Source organism: Corythoichthys intestinalis, chromosome 6 (genome assembly GCF_030265065.1).
Source record: "Corythoichthys intestinalis isolate RoL2023-P3 chromosome 6, ASM3026506v1, whole genome shotgun sequence".
NCBI lineage: Eukaryota > Metazoa > Chordata > Actinopteri > Syngnathiformes > Syngnathidae > Corythoichthys > Corythoichthys intestinalis.
Genome location: NC_080400.1, coordinates 54,977,004 through 54,998,325, shown reverse-complemented (window position 1 = coordinate 54,998,325; position 21,322 = coordinate 54,977,004). Strand labels below are relative to the sequence as shown.

The 21,322-nt window shown below is 38.8% G+C and overlaps 1 protein-coding gene across 1 annotated transcript in view; it reads left to right on the top strand.

Moving 5' to 3' along the window:
* Window positions 1-875: 875 nt before the first annotated feature.
* gucy1a2 (guanylate cyclase 1, soluble, alpha 2) overlaps window positions 876-21,322 on the top strand; it is a 101,716-nt gene continuing 81,269 nt past the window's right edge. Inside the window, exon 1 of the mRNA XM_057839729.1 lies at window positions 876-2,258. Within this exon, the coding sequence (XP_057695712.1) occupies window positions 1,947-2,258 (312 nt within the window). The 5' untranslated portion in view covers window positions 876-1,946. The remainder of the gene's footprint in view (window positions 2,259-21,322) is intronic.

The window sequence follows — 21,322 nt, the reverse complement described above, 5'->3', positions numbered from 1 at the left end:
TGTCTGAGTCTGACAATGATGAGTCACGTCAATGTGCGAATGCATGCAGCAAAGCAAAACGCCTGGACTCATTTATCCGTTCAATTGGCTGACATACTGACATGTGATCAGCAGAGATGCTGTGCATATTTTCTGGAACAGCGAAAAAAAAAAAAGGTTGTTGAATTGATGCGACAAAAAAGGGCAATGTAACATAAAATTGATCAAATCTTTAAGAGCAACGAAAGAGTTGAGGAGGCTTATTTATCATATTTAGTTTTATCTGCTCTGATGGGGAGGTTCAGAACATCTTGGCTGTCAATGTGAATTTTGGACTTATATTTGTTCATTTATGTTAGGCTACTGATTCATTTCCTTATGATTTAAAAAAGTCAATGTTTGCGTGACCTTCAAAATATATTCCATTTCACTCTGCATAATATAAGTCATTTGTGCTTATTTTTCTGAATGTATGTTACTTATATCTTATTTTTTTTAAAGTAAATGTTTAGATTAACTTCATTTTTAATATACATCCTTTGTTCTTAAGTAGTTAAAATTGAGATTTGGCATTTAGTATGTGAGGAAATGAGAAAAAATAAAAATTAGGAAATGGTTGGGGTTATTGCCGTTTTTGTTAACTTTTATTTTGCAAATCATTGAAAAAATACAATTTTGAATGAAAATCAGTTTTTGTATGTTTTATAGAAATAACTGTGCTAAAACAGTTTTCTTGGCATTTCAGTAGTTCAATAGGTTTAGCCCCCCCCCCAAAAAAAATAAAATAAAAAAAAAGAAAAGAATAAATAAATAAATAAAATTCTGGCTCCGTGGCGACTTTCACGTCGGGGAGTTCCGGAAAGAAATTCTAGCCACTTTCACCCCTGCTCTTCTCCCACTTGAAGGAAGTTGACGCACATCTGCAGGTGTCTGGGTAGACGACGTGTGTTCACCCTGATTGGCAGCGTTTGCAGTCTGTCTACTCTGCCGCGTCCATCTGCCTCCTATTCGTTGGCACGCTCCATCACCTCCCCCCTCGGTCCCCACCACCGCTCCGCTTCTTCGCCCCATCGTTGGCCGCATTCCGAGCGACGGTCGGTGGGAACAACTCGACGCATGAGCAGCCCAAGTGGGGCATGTGCGAACCATGAGAGGACGCTTAATCGGCAGAACGGAGCCCCACTGTCGCAGAGGGCTATAGAAGGAAGAAAAGGAGAAGGGACGAAGACGAAGGGACAGCAAGCATCTTTGCTGTGATTTATTTTAGGGGCCACGGGGGATTCTCCTTCAAAGTGCGGAGGAACAGGGACGAGCTGTGACATCTTTTTTTGCTTCCCGAATTGGAACATGTGTCGGAATTACCCGGTGCGGGTCAACATGTGAAGGCTATTGTCGACGTTTCGCTTCTTTTTGGGACGACAACGTTGCCTGACGTCTTTTTTTTTTTTTTTTTTTTAAATAGGGCGCACCGTTATATTCTAATCTAGCCAGCTTCTTATTTGTAAATATCGAATTTGTTGCGCCGGCGGCTCTAGCGTCGTTTTGGATTCCCACGAGTTTTTGAGAAAACATAAGAGGACATTTACCCCTCCTTTAAAAAAAAATATGTTATTTTTCTTTATTTGATTATTATTATTTTAAGAAATCCACCTCCCCCCCCTTCCAACCTCTTACGTAAATGTTTGCGTGCAGTTAGTGCTTCGGTTGCCGGTTAAATCCCCCCCTCCTCCACCATTTGCCCTCTTCCGCTGAATACACAGACACTTATTCTGTGCACACAGGCTCACCTGAGCATACACACTATGCATACATAATTGCACAGACGGACACGCATTAAGCCACCCCTCAGCAACCGATGAGTCCGCGTTATATAGGTAGACGTGACACGGACCCGGCTGTAGCATCCTTCGCCTCCTCCCCCTCCTCGCCGCCACGATCTTCAGCGTCCTCTCTCTCGCCTCGCCACCATGTCCTCCTCGTCGCGCAAGATCTCCTCGGAGTCTTTCAGCAGCTCGGTGGGCTCCGATTGCGGGCTAGAAAGCCCCGGGGGGGATGGAGGAGACACGGGGCTGGAGGCGGCCGAGGAGCTCCGAGGATGCCCCTTCTCGTCCTTCCACAGACCGCTCCTCTGGAACGGCCGCAGCCCAGCCGAGAGGCTGGCGTGCCCAGCGGGTGAGGAGCAGTCGGGAGTCGTCGGGCCACACAAGAGGGTGACCAGGAGGAGAAGGGTTAACCTGGACTCGCTTGGGGAGAGCCTGAGGCGGCTGACATCACCCACGGTAAGGCCTTCAATGTCCTTAACGGTAAACGTGCTCACAAGACATCATCCCTTCAAGTCATGTAGATTGCATATTTACGTGAGGGAGCTATTGTATTTAGCATACCTGTCAACCCGAGGCCGTTGGCAAGCTTACAAATATTGACGTATGCACTTACAAATTGATGACTAATGTTACGTTTTATTTAGCGTGCAATATGAAACAAAAATAAAACTCAATTTTTAAAATAATATGAATTTATTGGTAATACTGTCACATATAACCTGGTGCAATCAAAGAACAATCAATATCTTCAGCTACATCATGAGTACTAAAATTTAACAGTGACTTTTGTTATAATTGTATGTAGCACTTTTGGCAATTTCTATCATGTCTTATGATGGCTGCACTTCATGGCACTTCAGCTCGCAATTCAGTTTGACTTGAAGGTAGTTCGTTAATGTGTCCAATTATAAATTAAAAAGGTCAATTGATAAAATGAACTTATGCAATCTTTGAGTCGTGGAACATTTGTTTAGCTAATTCTAAGAAGTGATCAGCAATAGTTGCGGGCAAATTGTGTTTGGCAGCAAATTGGCAGAATACAATCTCCGCTTTCGTCACTTTTCATTCTGCAGACTGCATCGTTATGACCAGTGTTGTTAATTTTACTTTAAAATGTAATTAATTACAGTACCAAATTACTTCTCCCAAAAAGTAATTGAGTTAGTAACTCAGTTACCTGAATTTATTTTTCATTCATTTAAACAAAAAACAAAACAAAACAAAAAAGAACAAGGAAAAACATAGTAACCTTTTCTATATTTGGAAGTCATTTAATGTCGTGAATCAACCGTTAAAGTTGTTAAAATTATTCCCGTTTTTGCATTAGTTCCCTTCTGTCTACTTTCGACATGTGAAAGTTTTTAAACTGTTTCGTCATTTAAAGATAGATCCAAACAAGATATTGCCGATTTAGGAGTATTTTAGATAAAAAGGTACTTAGGTTTGCCAGGAAGGTTCACTACAACAGAGCCTTTCTGAGAAGTCTCCTGCTTTAAGTAGTTTCTATATGCGTATGATATCTAGTTTAGCATCAAGTGGGCGTAGATTGTAGGCTGTCGGCTACAGTCAGAAAAAATATTGGCGCCGCCTAGCATTGCGTTTGCAACGCAGCACTCTTCCATCCTTCCCACTCCCGCTCTTCTTTCTCCGTGTCTCTGACTTTTCTCGCGTCATTCAATCAACGTAGTAACGCATAGTAACGCACATTGTCTCAATGCCAAAATGGTGACAAAATCCGAATGGAGAAAAAAAAAACGTAATGCACGAAAAACGTACAGATTTTGAATGACTGGCGTACACATTTAAAAATCAGTGCTCACTTGTACAAATTACACCAAAACCATACAACTTGACAGGTATGGTCTACAGTGCCGTATTAATTTACAAGAATATTTATAATAATAAGTTGAAAATGAGCGTTTTTTGTTTCCCATCTTTCTTGAGGGGAATTCTAAATCAGGCTACTTAGGCTATGCTTTTCGCCAAGATTGTCATCCATTGAATATGGTACGTCCACCGGTGTTGTGCCAATGTTGGTACCCAAGTCAAAAATTGTATCCCCTAGTCGGGGCCAATGCGCTGCACTGATTTGCTTGATTTGTGTGTTTTGGTGATGTAGTTATCTACAAGGTTTTAAAACATCAAACAACAACAAAAAAAACCTTTATTTCCTGTTGTATAATGTAACATATGTACTGAACTTAAAAAAGGCAATGTTTCACTGTTTTACTCGTAGGATGACCTATAACTGTTATTACTGTAATTCAAATCCTGTATGGAGTTTCTCCACTTTAATAAACGCTGATGTCCAAAATATATATCTGTGGTTCTTTTCTGGCTTCAGTTAATTGTTTAAGTCGACATAACTCATAACTAATATCTCTGTGTGCGCTCCCGCGGCCAGGGGAAACACTTTTTGACGGGGGTAACTACAATGGCAAGACACCGGTGGTGGCTCTGTTGTACAATTAGCGTCTTTAGTGGGGCAAATCGAAACTCCGCTCACCATTTGACGGTGGTCTCTAGTGGTTCATGGTCCACATTTTCAATCTTTGGTTCTTGGTAGTAGTTGTTGTCCCTTTTGAAAGCTTACTGTAGGTTTGAAAAAAATTAAGTGTATCCATCTTCCCTCTTCGGTCCTCGGGTGGTTTTGGCTAAGCAAAGCAAATGACAGTCTAAAGTGTAGTCACATGATCTGTTCGAAAAATATTTTGGCCTATTATAAAAATATCTTTTTTTTCTGTTCATTTCATTCATTTTTGTTGTTTGTTTTATTGCTTTACAACTTTTATGTACAATATTTTACTGGAAAATCCTTAATTTTAAAATCATATACTGTATAGGAAAGTCAATTACATGCAATGACACTTTTCGGCCATGGGGGGGGGGGGCTGGCCCCCCTGGCCCCTCCTGAAAACCTGCTTATGGGCTCAACGTTGGTAGGGAAGATATACATAACTGCATAACCTGCATGTACACTTTTTGCTGGGGATGGGACATTAATAAGACCAAACAGATTGGGTGAATGGGGCAAAGGGCTACACATAGACTGGGGCGTGGGGCTGATTAATAGGGGGCCTATCCTATGGAAACAGAAAAATAGCTTTTTATGTTGAAAATTATTGTGAATGAATGCTTAAATCCCTAAATTCTTTATTGATATGGACATAAAACAGTCTCAATTCTTGGTTAATATAAAAAAAAAAAAAAAACGGGCAGTTAGCATTTATTTTACATAAATGCGTCGATTGTCCTGCTAGTCTTTCAGCCACTCGGGCGCCGCCTTATCACCACAAAGAGCTTTTTACGTTGAAAATCCCTGACCTCTTTATAGATATGGACGTAAAACAGTCTTGATTCTTGGTTAAAAGCAAAAAACGGGCAGTTATCATTTTTTATATAAATATTGCGAATTATGGTGCAAATGTAGCCTGGTACACCAGACTCACCGCTGTTCCAGCTATAGAGTCTGGCGACCAACGAGCGGATCAAATTTCCAGAGCAGAGCAAGCCACAGCAAACAGACAGCGGAGTGGACCAATCAGCGACGGGCAGACGTGACGTTGGTAAAGCGACAACTTGCACAGCGCGAGCGGAGAATGGAGAAGTTAATTTAACATGGCTAGCGCGAGACAGCCTGTTGTCAGTGACTTGTGTCTATGTGTTTTTGTTAATTTAAAACTGATTTTAAGTGGATTGGAACATATTCTCGGCTCTCCTGTTCGCCATCTGTGTTGTTGTGGAGACGACTTCTGATGCAGAAGAGTGATGTTGCTCGTTAAGAACACGTCACGCAAATAAAAAAAATCTGATTGGACGGATGATTTCGTAGTGGCTCGAGAGGCCGTTAAGGAGGTGGGTCCCAAACTATTCTCACAGTGTTTGAAAAATAGAGGGAGAACAGTCAGGCCATGCCAGGCAAGCGCAAATTCCGTAGCAGTTAATTTCTTCAATTGATTTTTTTTCACAACTTTTCAAAATGCATGCATGGTACGAAAAATATTATATTTACCTTGAATCCTCGAACAAATTACTCCGGAGACAATCCTTCCTGTTTGTATGCGGTACAGCTTTCATACTTTTTCAACCTAAATCCAGCATTGAATTGCTGCATGTGTATGAGAATAACTGCGACCGACTTCGACCGACTGTAGCGGAGTGTGGGAAGGCCTCCTACTTGAAGGCGTGGCACAGTGTATGGGGAATGTGTCCTCTCAATATCATTATTAAGTCTATGGGCTACATTTCTCACAAATATGTACCTAATTAATTGATAGGCTAAATGATCAATGCAAAATAAATCCGTATAGACTTATGCTAACTTTCATGTGAATTGATTATTTCAAGTGATATCATAGGCAGAGTTTGACTTTTGTGGCAGGGGGGGCAAAATGTTGAAGACCCCGAAACGGAGTGTCAGCAATAAAATTAATTTACAAGATATGTCAAGGGTGTAGGTTTGCATAGGGACAGAAGGGACATAACTACCAAATTTTCAGGATGCTCAAATTATCCCCACCAACCTCTAAGCGACCTTATTTGCATTATATAATGACTTCAGTTGTATAGGTAATTTAGATTGTCTTCCCATATGTTGTAAGCATAGAAATGACCCTACCTTTATTAAGTGAGTTATTATGTTCTGCATCTCCGAAGCCGAGGCAAGGAAATGACAAAAGCCGGACTACTCCGGTGGCATAAAATACCGATCGGGAGGTTTATGAAGTCAGCAGTTTTGACCATTATGCAGTAATTTAGCCCTGTTGTACTGAATAAATGCATTTTAAATATTTCATATTCCATTTAGCACAAGACTGTTATCTGTCATGACCATACAATTTATTTAGCAATTGGGGAAAAATACTTGGATAAAAAGAATATCCTGTAAAAATTTTGAAGTAGAGCGATAAAAACAACGATGACATTTTGCTGCTCTCTGTCATATTTTCCTCGTTATGAATCTTCCCCATTGGGCGAAATTCTAAATCAGCTGAAATCGTTACCACCGACGTCATTACCCAGATGGAGGCGCTAGAGCGCTATTATTACAGGCGGGGCTAAACGGCAGATTAGAAAACTAATTTCTAGTCATCTGCGCTTTGCCAAATTGTTGTATATGGTCGAATAGTCTCAAAATATGATTTCAATTGACATAATAATGCTATTTAAGATTTTTTTTTATCATGTCACAGGCACTTTAAGCTTCATTAGCTCACGCTACTCATTCTAAATATCCTGGATAGATTAGAGGGAAATCAGAGCACATCAAGGCTGAAATTGGGGGTTGGGGGAGGGAGGTATATACTGTACATATACTGTATGTACATTACTGGAAGTAGTACAGCCATGCAAAACGGTCAGAAACTAAGACTAGAAGACTACTGGGAATATACAGTATTATAGTATAGTATAGTTTCGCGCAGAAGATTTTAGAGTTCTGGTTGTATATGTCTGCCAATGCTTCTGTTTTTAATTATTTATTTTTAGGCAAGCAGACAAGGCAGCGCTTGGCCTTGAACATTCACCGTTGATAGTATCGTATACACTTAATTTCTGGTCAGATACAAGGGTTAGTTTCAGACCATCAATTTTTGGCAGGTTATTTTTTTCTTAATCACATTTTTTTCCCTTTTAAAATCATGATGTGGAACATTTTTCAAGCTCCCTTCATGCCTCACCTCAAGTAACCTGAATCATCTGGCAGATTATATAATAATATGATCGACCTACATTTTGGTAACATGTCTAGTATGTACCATCTGATGTAAGGAGAGGGACACATTTTTATTTTTCTCTGTGTCTCCATTGTATAGGAGTAGGAATCCATTTTGTGTCCTACAACCTACACTACAGTGTCATGTTAGCAAATATGACTCCAACCTTCCTTTTATAGAATCAAATATTTACAGTCCTGTTGCTGGTCAGTAGGAGCGTGGAATCAAAGTTTAAAATGAATCATATTAGTGGGAATTAGCAATGAGTGTGTTTTGCAATTGCATAGTGTTTTATGATTATTTGGATGACAAATTATTTGAAATTGGTGTTGGAGTGTCATACAAGACAGGAGTCTGACATTTCAAATTTTCTATATTCTATAGCACCTCTACATAATTGGCATTTCCAGCATTCCCGGTTGAAATGGATTAGTGTCTTATTGCTGCGAATGGCCGTGAATGAGATCACTTATTGGCTACCATTGACGGCGATAGACATCAAACCCATTTTGACAGGGATGGCCTCCTGGCTCAAATCGATTGGACATCTATCATTTTAAATGGCATCAAAAGAGTAAATGAGGCAAAACGATAAATTTAAAGAAACCATTATGCAAGCACTCAATGTGCAGTACATATTTGCTTCTTAGACTTCACGATCAGTTGATGGGACACGGGGCTCGGGGCTGATCCGTAGGGGGCCTACTTTCAAAATTTTAAAATTCTAACATTTTCACAACCAAAACAGCTAGCGAACTAAAACCAAAACAGGCACCTCCCTTAGGCATATATGAGTCTCCATGAGCAGCAACATAAAATAATTCAAAGTTGTTCTCTAATAAAATCCTGATTATCTTTTTTCACACAAGCATAACAAAACTTAAAATGGCAATAAAATTCTCAATTTGCGCACAAATCGCCAAATGATCACCTACTGCACAGTATATTTTTAGGATCAATAGCAATATTTAACATATGATATAAGCTTTTGCCCATAATTGCAACTTAATTGAATTTTTTTCTATATTTTTAGGATGGATAACAATATATAACATATTATATACGTTTTTGCCCAAAATAGCTACTTCATTTTTTTTTTATTTAGTGCAAGGTTTCAAAAGCTAATAAATCACTCAATTTTCACATCACAAACTTAATACTTGAGGAAAGCATGCAGAATCATCTTAATTTTACTCAACAAAAGCAAAATTTGCATTTTTCTATATACAATCATACTTATTTAGGTTGAATTCCGCTATTGTGTAGAGATACAGAATCAAACATGGTGGCCCTCACGAAATAAAGAGCTTTTTAAGTTGAAACTCCTTGTAAATAAATGCTTAAATCGCGGAATTTCGACAGATACGAACATAAAACAGTCTAGATTCTTGCTTAATAGCAAAAAAAACCCAAACCAAAACAAAAAAAAAAAAAAAACGCAGTTATCGTTCATTTTACATAAATATTTCACGCAAAAGTTACGGTATCGTGTAATCCAACATGGCGGCCATCACGAAACAAAGAGCTTTTTAAATTGAAAATTCTTGTAAATAAATGCTTAAATCGCGGAATTTCTACAGCTAGTATGAACGTAAAACAGTCTAGATTCTTGATTAAAAGCAAAAAAAAAAAAAAAAACAGGCTGGTTATCATTTATTTTACATAAATATTTCAAGCAAAAGTTGCATTAATTTTATCTATTGATTTTTTTTTTTCACAACGTTTCAATGTGCATGCATGGTGCTATTTAATATAACAATTACCTTGAATCCTTGACCAAATCACTCTTGAGACACTCCTGCCTGCTTGTATGCAGTAAAACCTTCGTCCTATTTCCACCTAAATCCAGCATTAGAATGCAGCATTTGTTTGAGTTTATCACAGTGAAAGCCAAGTCAACGTTTTGCCTGGGTCGGCCCCCTACAGGAAGGCGTGGCGCAATGCCTGTGGGAGCTGTCTTGTCAACTGATGGTGGAGTCTATGTTTGCTTAAAAGCTAATGTAAATAAGACAAATGGGACACAAATGATAATTTACCATTATCATTTTTATGATGGTTTGTTGATCATGGTAACAGAAACAAGTTTTTTTTTTTTTAAATTGTATAGTTTAGTGCAGTGTTTTCCAACCTTTTTTGAGCCGCGGCACACTTTCTCATGAAAAAAATCCCAATGCACGCTACCAGCAAATATGTAATTAATTTCTGTACACTAACTTAACATTATGAAGTCTTGTATTGAATAAGAATCAAACAAACTCAAGGAAAGACATATTTTATAACAATTATTACTCAGTCAGTTTGGCACCTGGGCTTCTGTATTGGAATTGGTATCAGTGCATCCCCATTGAAAGTTTAATACCGCTATTTTCAGTTATTCTTTACATTTTAGTGCAAATCCCAATGAAAGGTAGCTTTTGCTTATCGCCCTTCACTAGAGACCAAATTGTCTTTGCTTCCTTTTAATGGAACTTCAGTAAATTTTGTCCAGTTAGTGTTTTTTTCGTCAACAATGACGACAACAAAAGCATTCTGTCGACAAACAATTTTTTCATGACGATAACGAACTGAAAACGTGGCTTGGGAGACTATAACATAATGGGACAAAGGCTAGTTTTCGTCTGACGAGACGACAACGAGACATAAATGCGACATAGTTTCTGTCATATGTTCAAAATGTGTGTCATTTTCATATTGTTCGTGGACATTGCAGGCTGCGTTCCATCTTGCTGGTTTGGAACCACAGTTAGATTTGTTTTCTTGGCAAGAGAACATATGCTATGCTGCTTTAGTTTTTAAAGGTCCGTGCTGAGTGATCATTAGACGCTAACTGTAACTCCTAGCGTTAGCACTCGCATTAGCATTAGCTCCAGAATGGCAAATGTCCTCTTAAAACACTGGCCAGTTTAAAGCAGAGCCACTTGGCTTTTCTAGTCAGTAAGTCTAAAAGAGGGCCAGCTGATGAAATTGGCATTTAGCTATTAGCCCCCTTAGTTGTTTTGTTAGGTAAATGAGCAATTACAGGGAAATAGAGCAGAGGATATAAAGGACAGGGTTAGATGGAGACAACTGATTCGCTGTGGCGACCCCTGAAGCAGAAAGCCGAAAGAATAAGAATAATAATAAGAAGACTGCTTGCAACTTCTGGCTAGACGAAGAATAGGACACAAAAATCCTAGTGTTTTTTACATACAGTTTGTGGCTTCCAGGTAGGTTTAATTGAAAATGATCAGATGTACTGCTTTTCCTGCTGAGTGTGTATGATCATCACCAAGTTGGCATTGTTCTTGTATAAGCTGAAATTTGTGCTCATGGTCATTGGAAATTGTTGAGAACCTTTATTCATTTTTGGAATCAAACTTTAGAATTTTACTGAAAGAAACATTTTGAATAACTGTCGATCAAAACTAGACGAAATTTGTATGAGATTTCGTCGACTAAAACTAGACGAAGACTTACACATTTTGCAAAGACTAAAATATGACTAAGACTAATAAGCATTTTTGTCGAGAAGACTAAGACTAAAACAAAAATTAAAAGGGCTGCTAAAAACAACACAGCTTAGGGTTGAAGTAGAATCTTATTTTTACCCTCCGAACACAATAGATCCAGTGTACTGTATATCGAGTAGTGCCACTTTTTTTTTCTCTGACAAAAGCAATATGTCTTCAAATATTCTCTTACTCAGATATTCTCTGAAAAACTTAAGGTAGGTCTGTTCATTTGCTTTACTGAGTATGAAGACCATGTGGGCAGTGCCAGATTTCAGTCCATTATGGCACAGTGTGTTACCAACTGTTTCCTTGATTACAGAGGTCCCAATTGCCTTTAGCTCATTAAGTTCCTGCCGTGTAGTCTGAGGCTGCTCCCATACCTTTGTAATAATCATTCTCATTCCACAAGACAATCTCTTGGATGGGCCTCCAATGAATGGACAGGCAACGGCTATTGCTAGCTATAAAAAGGTTGTACAAATTTAATTGCATGATTTGGAAAAGGAATTCAATCATCTCCACCCATCAGTCCATCCACTGTCGACATTAAGGTTGCGAAAGACTCCAGATAACTTTGAACAAATATTAGGATGTAAATCATCAATTTCATGATGATATCATATGATCTGATATGGAGTCTTTAGATAACCAGGGTCATACCTGAGTAATTTGGCGTCCTAGAGATCAAAACAAAATATTATAAATAAGCGAAGAAAAAGTCAGCTTTCGGGGGGGGGGGGGGGGGGTGCACCAAATATTATATGTGATGGGTCACTTACATATTTTTCCCTCGTCTGTCATTGTTTGCATACTATCCAGATTAAAATATGGTAAACCTATCAATGTTTTGGGTGGTTTTAGTCAAAGCAGACACCGTTTTTTCATCCGTGCAATTTTGACAAATATCAGATCACATTTGATGGTGATGCAGAAATGTGAGAAATTCCAAAACATTCAGATAATTTTTAATACCACTGTACCTGCCTGCAAAATCCTTGTCAGCGAGATGTTCGGCCCTGATGCGGTTAAAGACATCGCTAAAGTCCAGCTGTATAATAATTCTGAGCTTTTCAAGCCTAACTGCAATAAAAAATAAAAACAGAAACTGGGAGCTGTTGAAGAAGATTCCTGCCAGGATATCGGCTTTGTGTTCATCTAAACAGGCTCAAGTTTCACACTGAGTAAGTATAAATATTGAGAAATTATTCTATAATTAAATATACTGTACAGAAAGTAATTTTGGAACATTTTTGGTTTGTTGTGTGCCGTGGGATTTTATTTCAATGTAAAAACGTGCTGTGACCTGGAAACGTTTGAAAAACACTGGAATAGACTACTACAGTAGACTGGTGTTACGTTATGCATCCATTAGATGGCGCTGCGCTCAAAGTTGCTGTGAGACCTGTTGCTGCTCAATATTGATTTTTTTAATTCAGCGCACTGGATTATAAGGGGCGCTGTTGGCTTTTGAGAAAATTTAAGGCTTTTAGGTGTGCCTTATAGTGCGGAAAATACGGTTGTTAAATCCCCTTGTTTTTAGTGTAAATCTTCTAGAAATACGAAAAATTATCTGCCAGTGCTTGAAGTAAATTTTACTCAGATTTCTTGAAATAAGAAAAATAGCCAGTTGAAAATAAGCTTAAAGACCAAATGTGAAGTAAAGTTGGCCAACCATGTTTTTGAATAATATCAATGGCTAAACAATTATAAGCATATTTTCGTTATTTTTTTTTAACTTAACCTTTCCAGATTCTTTGTTTAACCCATAGCAACACCCTTGACAACCAAAATGGTTTACTTCGACAATCTTCGGAAATCTTCGGAAATTACGTAACACAGAGAACTCCGCGGGAAGTCCGCCATAGAACAGTATTGTTGCATTACTTCACGGTAAGATCCCACGGCAGTGTGTGGCAACGTATTGTTCTCAATCTAAGTTGTATGAGTGGCCAAAGAATAGCAGGGCATGTAAATGGACATCTTTCGTTTGCACGAAGTGAATGAATTTCACGGCATCATCGAGTGGTGTTCTGTGCTACAAACACTTCAAAGATGCCTGCTTCCACAACCGGTCTGCTTATGATCAAGGATTTGCAAAAAAGTAAGTGTGATTTTTGGATAGATGACTGATGACTTTGTCAAAGCAGAGCTGCCAACTGTTGTGAAATGAACAGTAAAAGGTAGCGACGTTAGCTGATAGAGGTGTGCATCGGCACTGGCCTCACGATTCGATTAGATTACGATTCGGAGGGCCACGATTTGATTTGATTCGATTCAGAGGGTCACGATTCGATTCGGTTCAATTCGGCAATGCATCGCGATGCATTAAAGCCTGGGATGCATTCAAATTCTCAAGCAAAGCATATTTTTCGTGAATCATGAGGCAACACAAGCGGTCAGACATTAAACAACTTTTTATTGGCTCTTGTGTCACTCCTGGTTGACGTCAAATGAAAATACTTTCAGATATACTGTATATTAAAAAAAAAAAAAAAACAGATCACAGCATTTAATTAGTGCTTTGAATGAGACCAGGGCCTTTACACATAGTAGCAGCCTTTCACACAGTGCAACATCTGAACTCCTGTGAAAAATCAGTAATAACAGTCACTGTATTTTAGTCACAACGACCCATCAATAAAAATATTCAAGTTAATATTAAAGAAAACGACAAAGAAAATATTGTAGTGCAGCAGCATCTTTATCGCAATATCAATCCAGGGTTCAGTTCAGTTGCAAACAAAACATCAACTAAATTGCAATGTAGAACAAACGTAAAATGTAGGCCTAGCCCACTATATATGTGCAATAGAGGTTAGATCGGGCCTAAAAAAAAATCCAGCCCGACCCGACACCGCCCGTTGGTATTGAAGCCCGACCCGGTCTGAGCCCGATCAATTAACTAGATTTGCAGGCCCAGCCCGAAAAACCCAAATTTTTTTTTTTTTTTTTAATTTGTTGGAGTGACGTGAAAAAAAAAAAAAAAAAAACGCAGCACCAGCAATTTATTTTCATTTCTTCGAGTTGGCAGAAAAAACGCAAGTTTTCTTAATGTTTAAATAGTCTACATATTTTTGTGATCACTATAAAAGCATATACACAACCAAATAACGCCGGGAAAGTTTAATATTAAAAAAAAAAAAAAAAAACATGCAGTTTTGCAGACACACAGAGGATCACATTTGTGTTGCCTTTGTGTGCATAAATAAAAGTGTCTTTCGTAACGAATTTTCAGTTGGCAGAAAAAAATGCAAGTTTTCTTAATGTTTAAATAGTCTACATATTTTTATGATCATTATAAAAGCATTTACACAACCAAATAACGTTGGGAAAGTTTTATATATAAAAAAAAAAAACATGCGGGCCACGGCGTTCATGTGCGTGCACAAGCAAATGCACAATACAGAGAGCCTGCTCTCGGTTTTATCTCATTTAAAAAATTGTTTTAAAAATAATTTATTAGTCCGGCGCGGCAGCCTGACCCGACCCGACCCGAACGTGAATGCGTAACATTTTTAGGGTCGGGTCGGGCCCGAAATGTTAAGCGGGTTCGGGCACAAGATCTAACCTCTAAGAGATAGGACATAACATAACAATGGCTGAAGCGGAGAAAGAGGGAGCGAGAGAGATTATTGATGCACCTAAGACATTGAAAGCAGACATCTGGAGACATTTTGGCTTGTACGAGGTTGGATGGGAAACTTGACCAGAGTTATGCGGTGAGTAAAAAATGAAACATGAGAATAATAATACAAATGGGGAAATCAAATCCGGTGCATCACCGGAATTGCGCAGGGAAGATTTTTGAACGTACTTATATATTTTAAAATGCTCTGAATCGATTTGGCTTGTTGCCCGCATGGAATCGAATCGTCCATGTCCCGCATCGGGATGCATCGCAGCATCGATTATTGTTAACACCACTATTAGCCGAAAGCTAACTCGTGGCAATCCCCCATCATAGTTGTATTGAGTTCATTTTGCCTACACTTATAAATTCGTCAAAACTTTTCTTTTATCCCAGGCAATAGTAGGTGGCTTATTTACCTGGCATGCTTCAAATCATAAAAATAATAACAGTCTATATCTTACCAATCTTGTAATCTCGATGGGTCTTGTCTCCATTCCATTTCAGGTTGTCTGGGCACATTGTTTGCATCCTGATTAGCGTCTGGCTAATACATGTACGGTCCAACATCAAATTCCAACGTCCTCCTCTTCCTCCAACTCTTCAAAAACTTGAATCTCCTCACTTGCGCTCGATCTATCGCTTATATCGCTGTTTGAATTATTGTTTGAAGGGCTTTGTATGGCAGCCGTTTGGAGCGCTGCCATCGCTGTTCTCAGTGTGACGTATCACTTCCAGGTTCGTCCCTTTTCAGGCTCGAACTTTGGAAACGCGATTATTTTGTCATATATACAACATATATATTTTTTTTTCATGCTTTATTTGTTGGACAATGTTTAATTACTGTAATTGTGACCCTATTTGGCATGTTATGAAATTACTTCACATTTGGTCTTTAATAGACTTATTTAAAGGAAAAAATGAGCATATTTAATCTTAAAAAAAGCTCGTTTGTCAGAAATGTTCTTAATTCAAGAATAGAATCAAAACATTATTTGAAAGCAATCGTTTCTTGATTTAGGTGAAAAATTACCAATTTTTAAATGTATCGGCCTTCTAAGAACAAACAGTATTATTTACTTAAAGTTAGGAATAATCTGATACATTGATCTGTTAACCAGTATTTAACACTCAAAAACAAGATGGAGAAAATTATTTGACTAGATTTAAGAAAAATAGCGTTATAAATTTGCCTTGCACTCATTTCTTTTTTGTAGAAAATACTACGAAATACGTATAGCACCAAGCAATTTCAGTCTTCAGCTCATGAGCAGGCAATTTCACTCTCTCCATCCTGTGTTTATTATCTTTTTTGTTCTCTCTCACACACCATTGCTGCTTGCATACTCAGTAGCTGCGTGCGGCAGCAGAGCCTGTTGTTGAGTGCAATGGACCATGACAGAGAGAACTGAGCATGCTCTCTATGGCTGTCTTCACTCCCTGACCACGCTGACTAAGAAGCAATAACACACACGCACTTACATGAGAGCAAACATTCATTTTCTCTGTCCCCCTTCTTCGTTTCACCAACTTGGTGGCCCCTGACACTGATCAAGGCCTCAGCTCGTTGGCCACAAAAGCAGAAAAGTGTGAAACAAGTGTATGAGTCTAGTGGTAGTATTCTGACCAAGTATGTTGTCTCATCCTCTTAAAGAGCCCCTCTGGACAAAATGATAGTCTAGTTTATTGGCTCAAACTCGATAATCACCTAAAACATAATACTAGACATTAGTCCCAATCCGTCTAAAAGAACACTTTAAATGCTGTAGTAGAGTCTAGATTGGTTTCTATTTCTTTTTCCAGAAATTTACTGATATTCTCTTGATACTATCCACTTATAGTGACTGTTCTAAAAAGTGAGACAGTTTATAGATCTGTCCCGTATTAATAAGCTCATAGATGTAAGGGCGTAGGTTTGGTCTCAACATTGGTAGGGACGACATAGCAGCATAAACTGCATGTACACTTTTTGCTGGGGACGGGACATTAATAAGACCAAACAGATTATTGAACGGGGGTCAAGGCTACATTTCTCACCAATACGAGATAAGAGATGATGATCAATGCAAAATAAATCTATATTGACTGATACGAACTTTCATGCGTATTGGTTCAGGTGAAACAACGTTCAATTCAGCCATTGTTTTCCAAAACTACTAAAGAACCATTTAAAGTGCAAGTCCCTTTATTGAAAAAACGGGAAACTATCCAAGAATGGGTACAATAAAATATTGCAACATAAAAGTGATTTGGGGAAAAAATCAATGAAAAAAAAATATGAGCTGTCCAAGGACCGATCTACATCTGAGCCATACTACACTACCCCAAGACTTTAAAAAGGGGTTAGGGTTGTTGCATTACCGTGATGCACATAATGCAAATAATGATCCAAATGAGGGATGGCAAGCTTGACGGCAGTCGTTTTGCAGGTTAGCAAGTTCACAAAGTTTAATGTTATGCCAACTCTGATGCAGGTCTGACTTTCAGTACCAAAATTAGTGTTGTGTTCACCACCTCCACAAGATTGACGTCTTTTTACATGACTTACAATGGCTGCTGCTGGCTGAAAAAAACTTCTAATATCCCTCCTCTTTTAAGGGGGCGGAAGGGGTGGCGTGTTGTCAATATGAATCTGTCGGAGTTGTGTGAGTGTGCATGTGGGTCTGTGTGGCGGGAGGGTGTGTGTGTGTGTGTGGGGGGGGGGGGGGGGGTCATCAGTCATATGCCAATCAAAGGTGCGTTTGAGGGGAAAAAATGAACCGGCACATTCAGCAAGTGAAAAGGGATAAAGTTTGAACATAATTCAATAAATAATGGTTGGGTGTATTCTATCCTTACAACATATGTGAGGATAATCTAAATTTTTATCATATTATATAAATATAATAATTATTATCATATAACTGAATTCATTATGAAATGCAAATAAGGTTGCTTAAAAGTTGGTGGGGACAATTTGAACATCCTGAAAAGTTGCTAGTGTTCTGTCCCCACCGTCCCTATGCAATCCTACGCCCTTGCATAGATGCTTTCAACAGGTATTTTTGTCTCGGCTAATATCCACAGTGTCACCTCTAAGAAACGAGAAGAAAAGAGCAATTGGGTAATACAAGGTATGTACCTCTGCTAAGTAAGTTTCAGGCTGGAAAAACTGTGTTCTTGAGTCTTTCTTGGTTAATATGTTATGTTTAGATTTATTCTGCCTTTTGGACACAAGTACCTACAAGTGAGTTTGACTCCAAACGTACCTCCCTTTTCTTGAAGGGTTTAGGGTTTTTCTGGTAATTTTAAGATATGCAGTAAAAGTATACTGCCGGACAAAAGTATTGGCACCCCTGCAATTCTGTCAGATAATGCTCAAATTCTCCCAAAAATGATTGCAATTACAAATGCTTTGGTAGTAATATCTTGATTTATTCCTTGCAATGAAAAAACACAAAAGTGAATGGGAAAAAAAAAAAAATTATAAACATTTTACACAAAACTCCAAAAACGGACCGGACAAAAGTATTGGTACCCTTACTTCTCTAATTTGTGTAATTAACAGCACCTGTTACTTACCTGTGGCACATAACAAGTGGTGGCAATAACTAAATCACACTTGCAGCCAGTTAAAATGGATTAAAGTTGACTCAACCTCTGTCCTGTGTCCTTGTGTGTACCACATTGAGCATGGAGAAAAGAAAGAAGACCAAAGAACTGTCTGAGGACTTGAGAAGCAAAATTGTGAGGAAGCATGTGCAATCTCAAGGCTATAAGTCCATCTCCAAAGACCTGAATGTTCCTGTGTCTACCGTGTGCAGTGTCATCAATAAGTGTAAAGCCCATAGCACTCTGGCTAACCTCCCTATATGTGGACACAAAAAAAAACTGACAAGAGCTTTCAACAAAAGATTGTGCGGATGGTGGATAAAGGACCTCGACTAACATCCAAACAAATTCAAGCTGTCCTGAAGTCCGAGGGTACAACAGTGTCAACCCGTAATATCCGTCGGCGTCTGAATGAAAAGGGACTCTATGATAGGATACACAGGAAGACCCCACTTCTGACCCAGAGATGTAAAAAAGCTAGGCTGGAGTTTGCCAAAACTTACCTGAGAAAGTCAAAAACGTTTTGGAAGAATGTTTTCTGGTCGGATGAGACAAAAGTAGAGTTTTTTTTGGGTAAAGGCATCAACATAGAGTTCACAGGAAAAAAAACGAGGCCTTCAAAGAAAAGAACACCGTCCCCACAGTCAATCATGGCAGAGGTTCCCTGATGTTTTGGGGTTGCTTTGCTGCCTCTGGCACTGGACTGTTTGACCGTGTGCATGGTGTTATGAAGTCTGAAGACTACCAACAAATTTTGCAGCATAATATTGGGCCCAGTGTGAGAAAGTTGGGTCTCCCTCAGAGGTCATGGGTCTTCCAGCAGGGCAATGACCCAAAACACACTTCAAAAATCACGAGATAATGGTTTGAGAGAAAGCATTGGAGACTTCTAAAGAGGCCAGCAATGAGTCCAGACCTGAATCCCACAGAACACCTGTGGAGAGATCTGAAAATGGCAGTTTGGAGAAGGCACTCTTCAAATCTCAGAGACCTGGAGCAGCTGGCCAAAGAAAAATGGTCTAAAATTCCAGCAGAGCATTGTAAGAAACTCATTGATCGATACCGGAAGCGGTTGTTCGCTGTTATTTTGTCTAGAGGTTGTGCTACCAAGTATTAGGCTTAGGGTGCCAATACTTTTGTCTGACCCATTTTTTGAGTTATGTGTAAAATGATTTAATTTTTTTTCATCCTCTTTTGTGTTTTATCAATGCAAGCAAAATAAATGAAGTTATTAGTACCAAAGCATATGTAATAGCAATCATTTTCTGGGAGAAATTGCAATATGAACAGCTACATTTGTAATCCAGCAGCTCTGCAGAAAAGCAGGGCGGAGTGATATCACAGTTTTTTTTTTTTTTTTTTCAAAGCCGATTTTTTTATCTCATAACTAGCAGCAAGTAACCAGTTTGTACTGTTCCTCGTTCTTCATAGATAATTTGTGCAAACTTTCCTTTGCCCATTTCTTCCGTCTGTTTCCACAGCCTCTATATGCACATTTCACCATGTTGCTGGCCGTTAGTTAACTCAGCAGACTGATGCTGCATTTGAGGAAGGTGGGGAGTGAGTTCCAACCTCCGATCTGTCAAAATATAATTGGAACACCTCCACTATTTGATCGCTTATGAGAAGGCAGGTTTGCTGGAGGTCAAAATGTCTTTTTATGGCCAAAATAAAAAATAACTTGTCGCGATTAGCCATCTTAGCATTCGCTTAGAACGCATAGAGGTCGCAACTGGTGCCATTTGAGCAGGATAAGTCCGACTTCCCACCTTCCTCGAATGTAGCATGAGCACGAGTGGCTGAAGCACTCTTCTATAATGTGGTCATGTTACGCATCTAAAAAATAGTCCTGCAGAATGAAATGAATTATGGCAGTTTGGCGTGACATTGTTTTAGCCGCATGGGTGTTTTGGAACTATGATCTGTTCGTAGCTCTGTATCGGTTTTTTTTTTTTGCATGCTAAGTCAACCCAATTGACTCGTGCTAGCCAAGCCACTCCTGAGGCTTGCAACTAACAAATAACTTACAAACTGCATGGAATTTGTTGAAATCAACTCCACCAACAAATTTATAAATGTAAAAAATTCTGAACTTCCACTTAGCTGAAAGGTGACTCATATCACAGTTACACTACAGTAAACTGTTTATCAGTGTTTATTTGTTTTAAATTTAATATTTGGTTATTGCAGAAGCACATGTAAAAAATAATGGTCAAAAGGTCAACATCAGAAGGTTCCTCTTTACCATTCGTGAGCAACATAAAGGACTCCCGAAAATGAAGTGATGATGCATATACATATCCAGTGGTCAGTCTACATCCAAATTTAATTCCTTCCAGGACCTGGTTTGTAATTCAAAATGGTCGTATGTCGATCAGGATTTTTCAATAAGAGTACATTATAATTCGATTAATTCGTTCCACAGCCCCAAAACCCACGCTAAATCCTTCGTAAATACTACAGGTACAATTACAAATAGCAATTACACAGAGCAAAAAAAAAAAAAGATTATAAATACAATTTGGAATAAAAATAATATATCAACAATAATGTCATGAATCGGGTTCTATTGCGGCGGTTCTGTTTTGCATGCTGTTCTTAAACAGACTGATGAGAGAGTGAGAGGTGCGGAAGAGTTTTTACTTTCTCTTTTCATGTTCTGTTGTTGTTGGCGTTAGCTACGGCGGACAGTAGTCGTGTTGTGTTGCACAAGTTCTGAAATAAATGATTAAAGACCAGACGAAGCTGGCGACTTCCTTGCCGATGTTACAATAATAATAATTGTAACTTTAACTTATCAAGACTGGCAAACAGAGGTCGGAGGAAGACCGTCGAGATCGTAGACATTTCCGGCCATATTGTCGAGCCAGTTCAATCACACGCATTCCAGGCTCATTTTTTCTGTCATTTCCATACTGATTTCAATGGTAAGCGTCACCTTTTTGCTTTTTTCCCCCACCTGCACTAACGTTCTTGGGACCTATTTCCCTCACAAGAAAATCCCCCATGCTGCCATCTTGCAGGAAATCAATGAAACTGCAACGCTGTTGTAAATTGTCGTATGTCGAGCATGCTGTCATATTTCAAGACAAATGA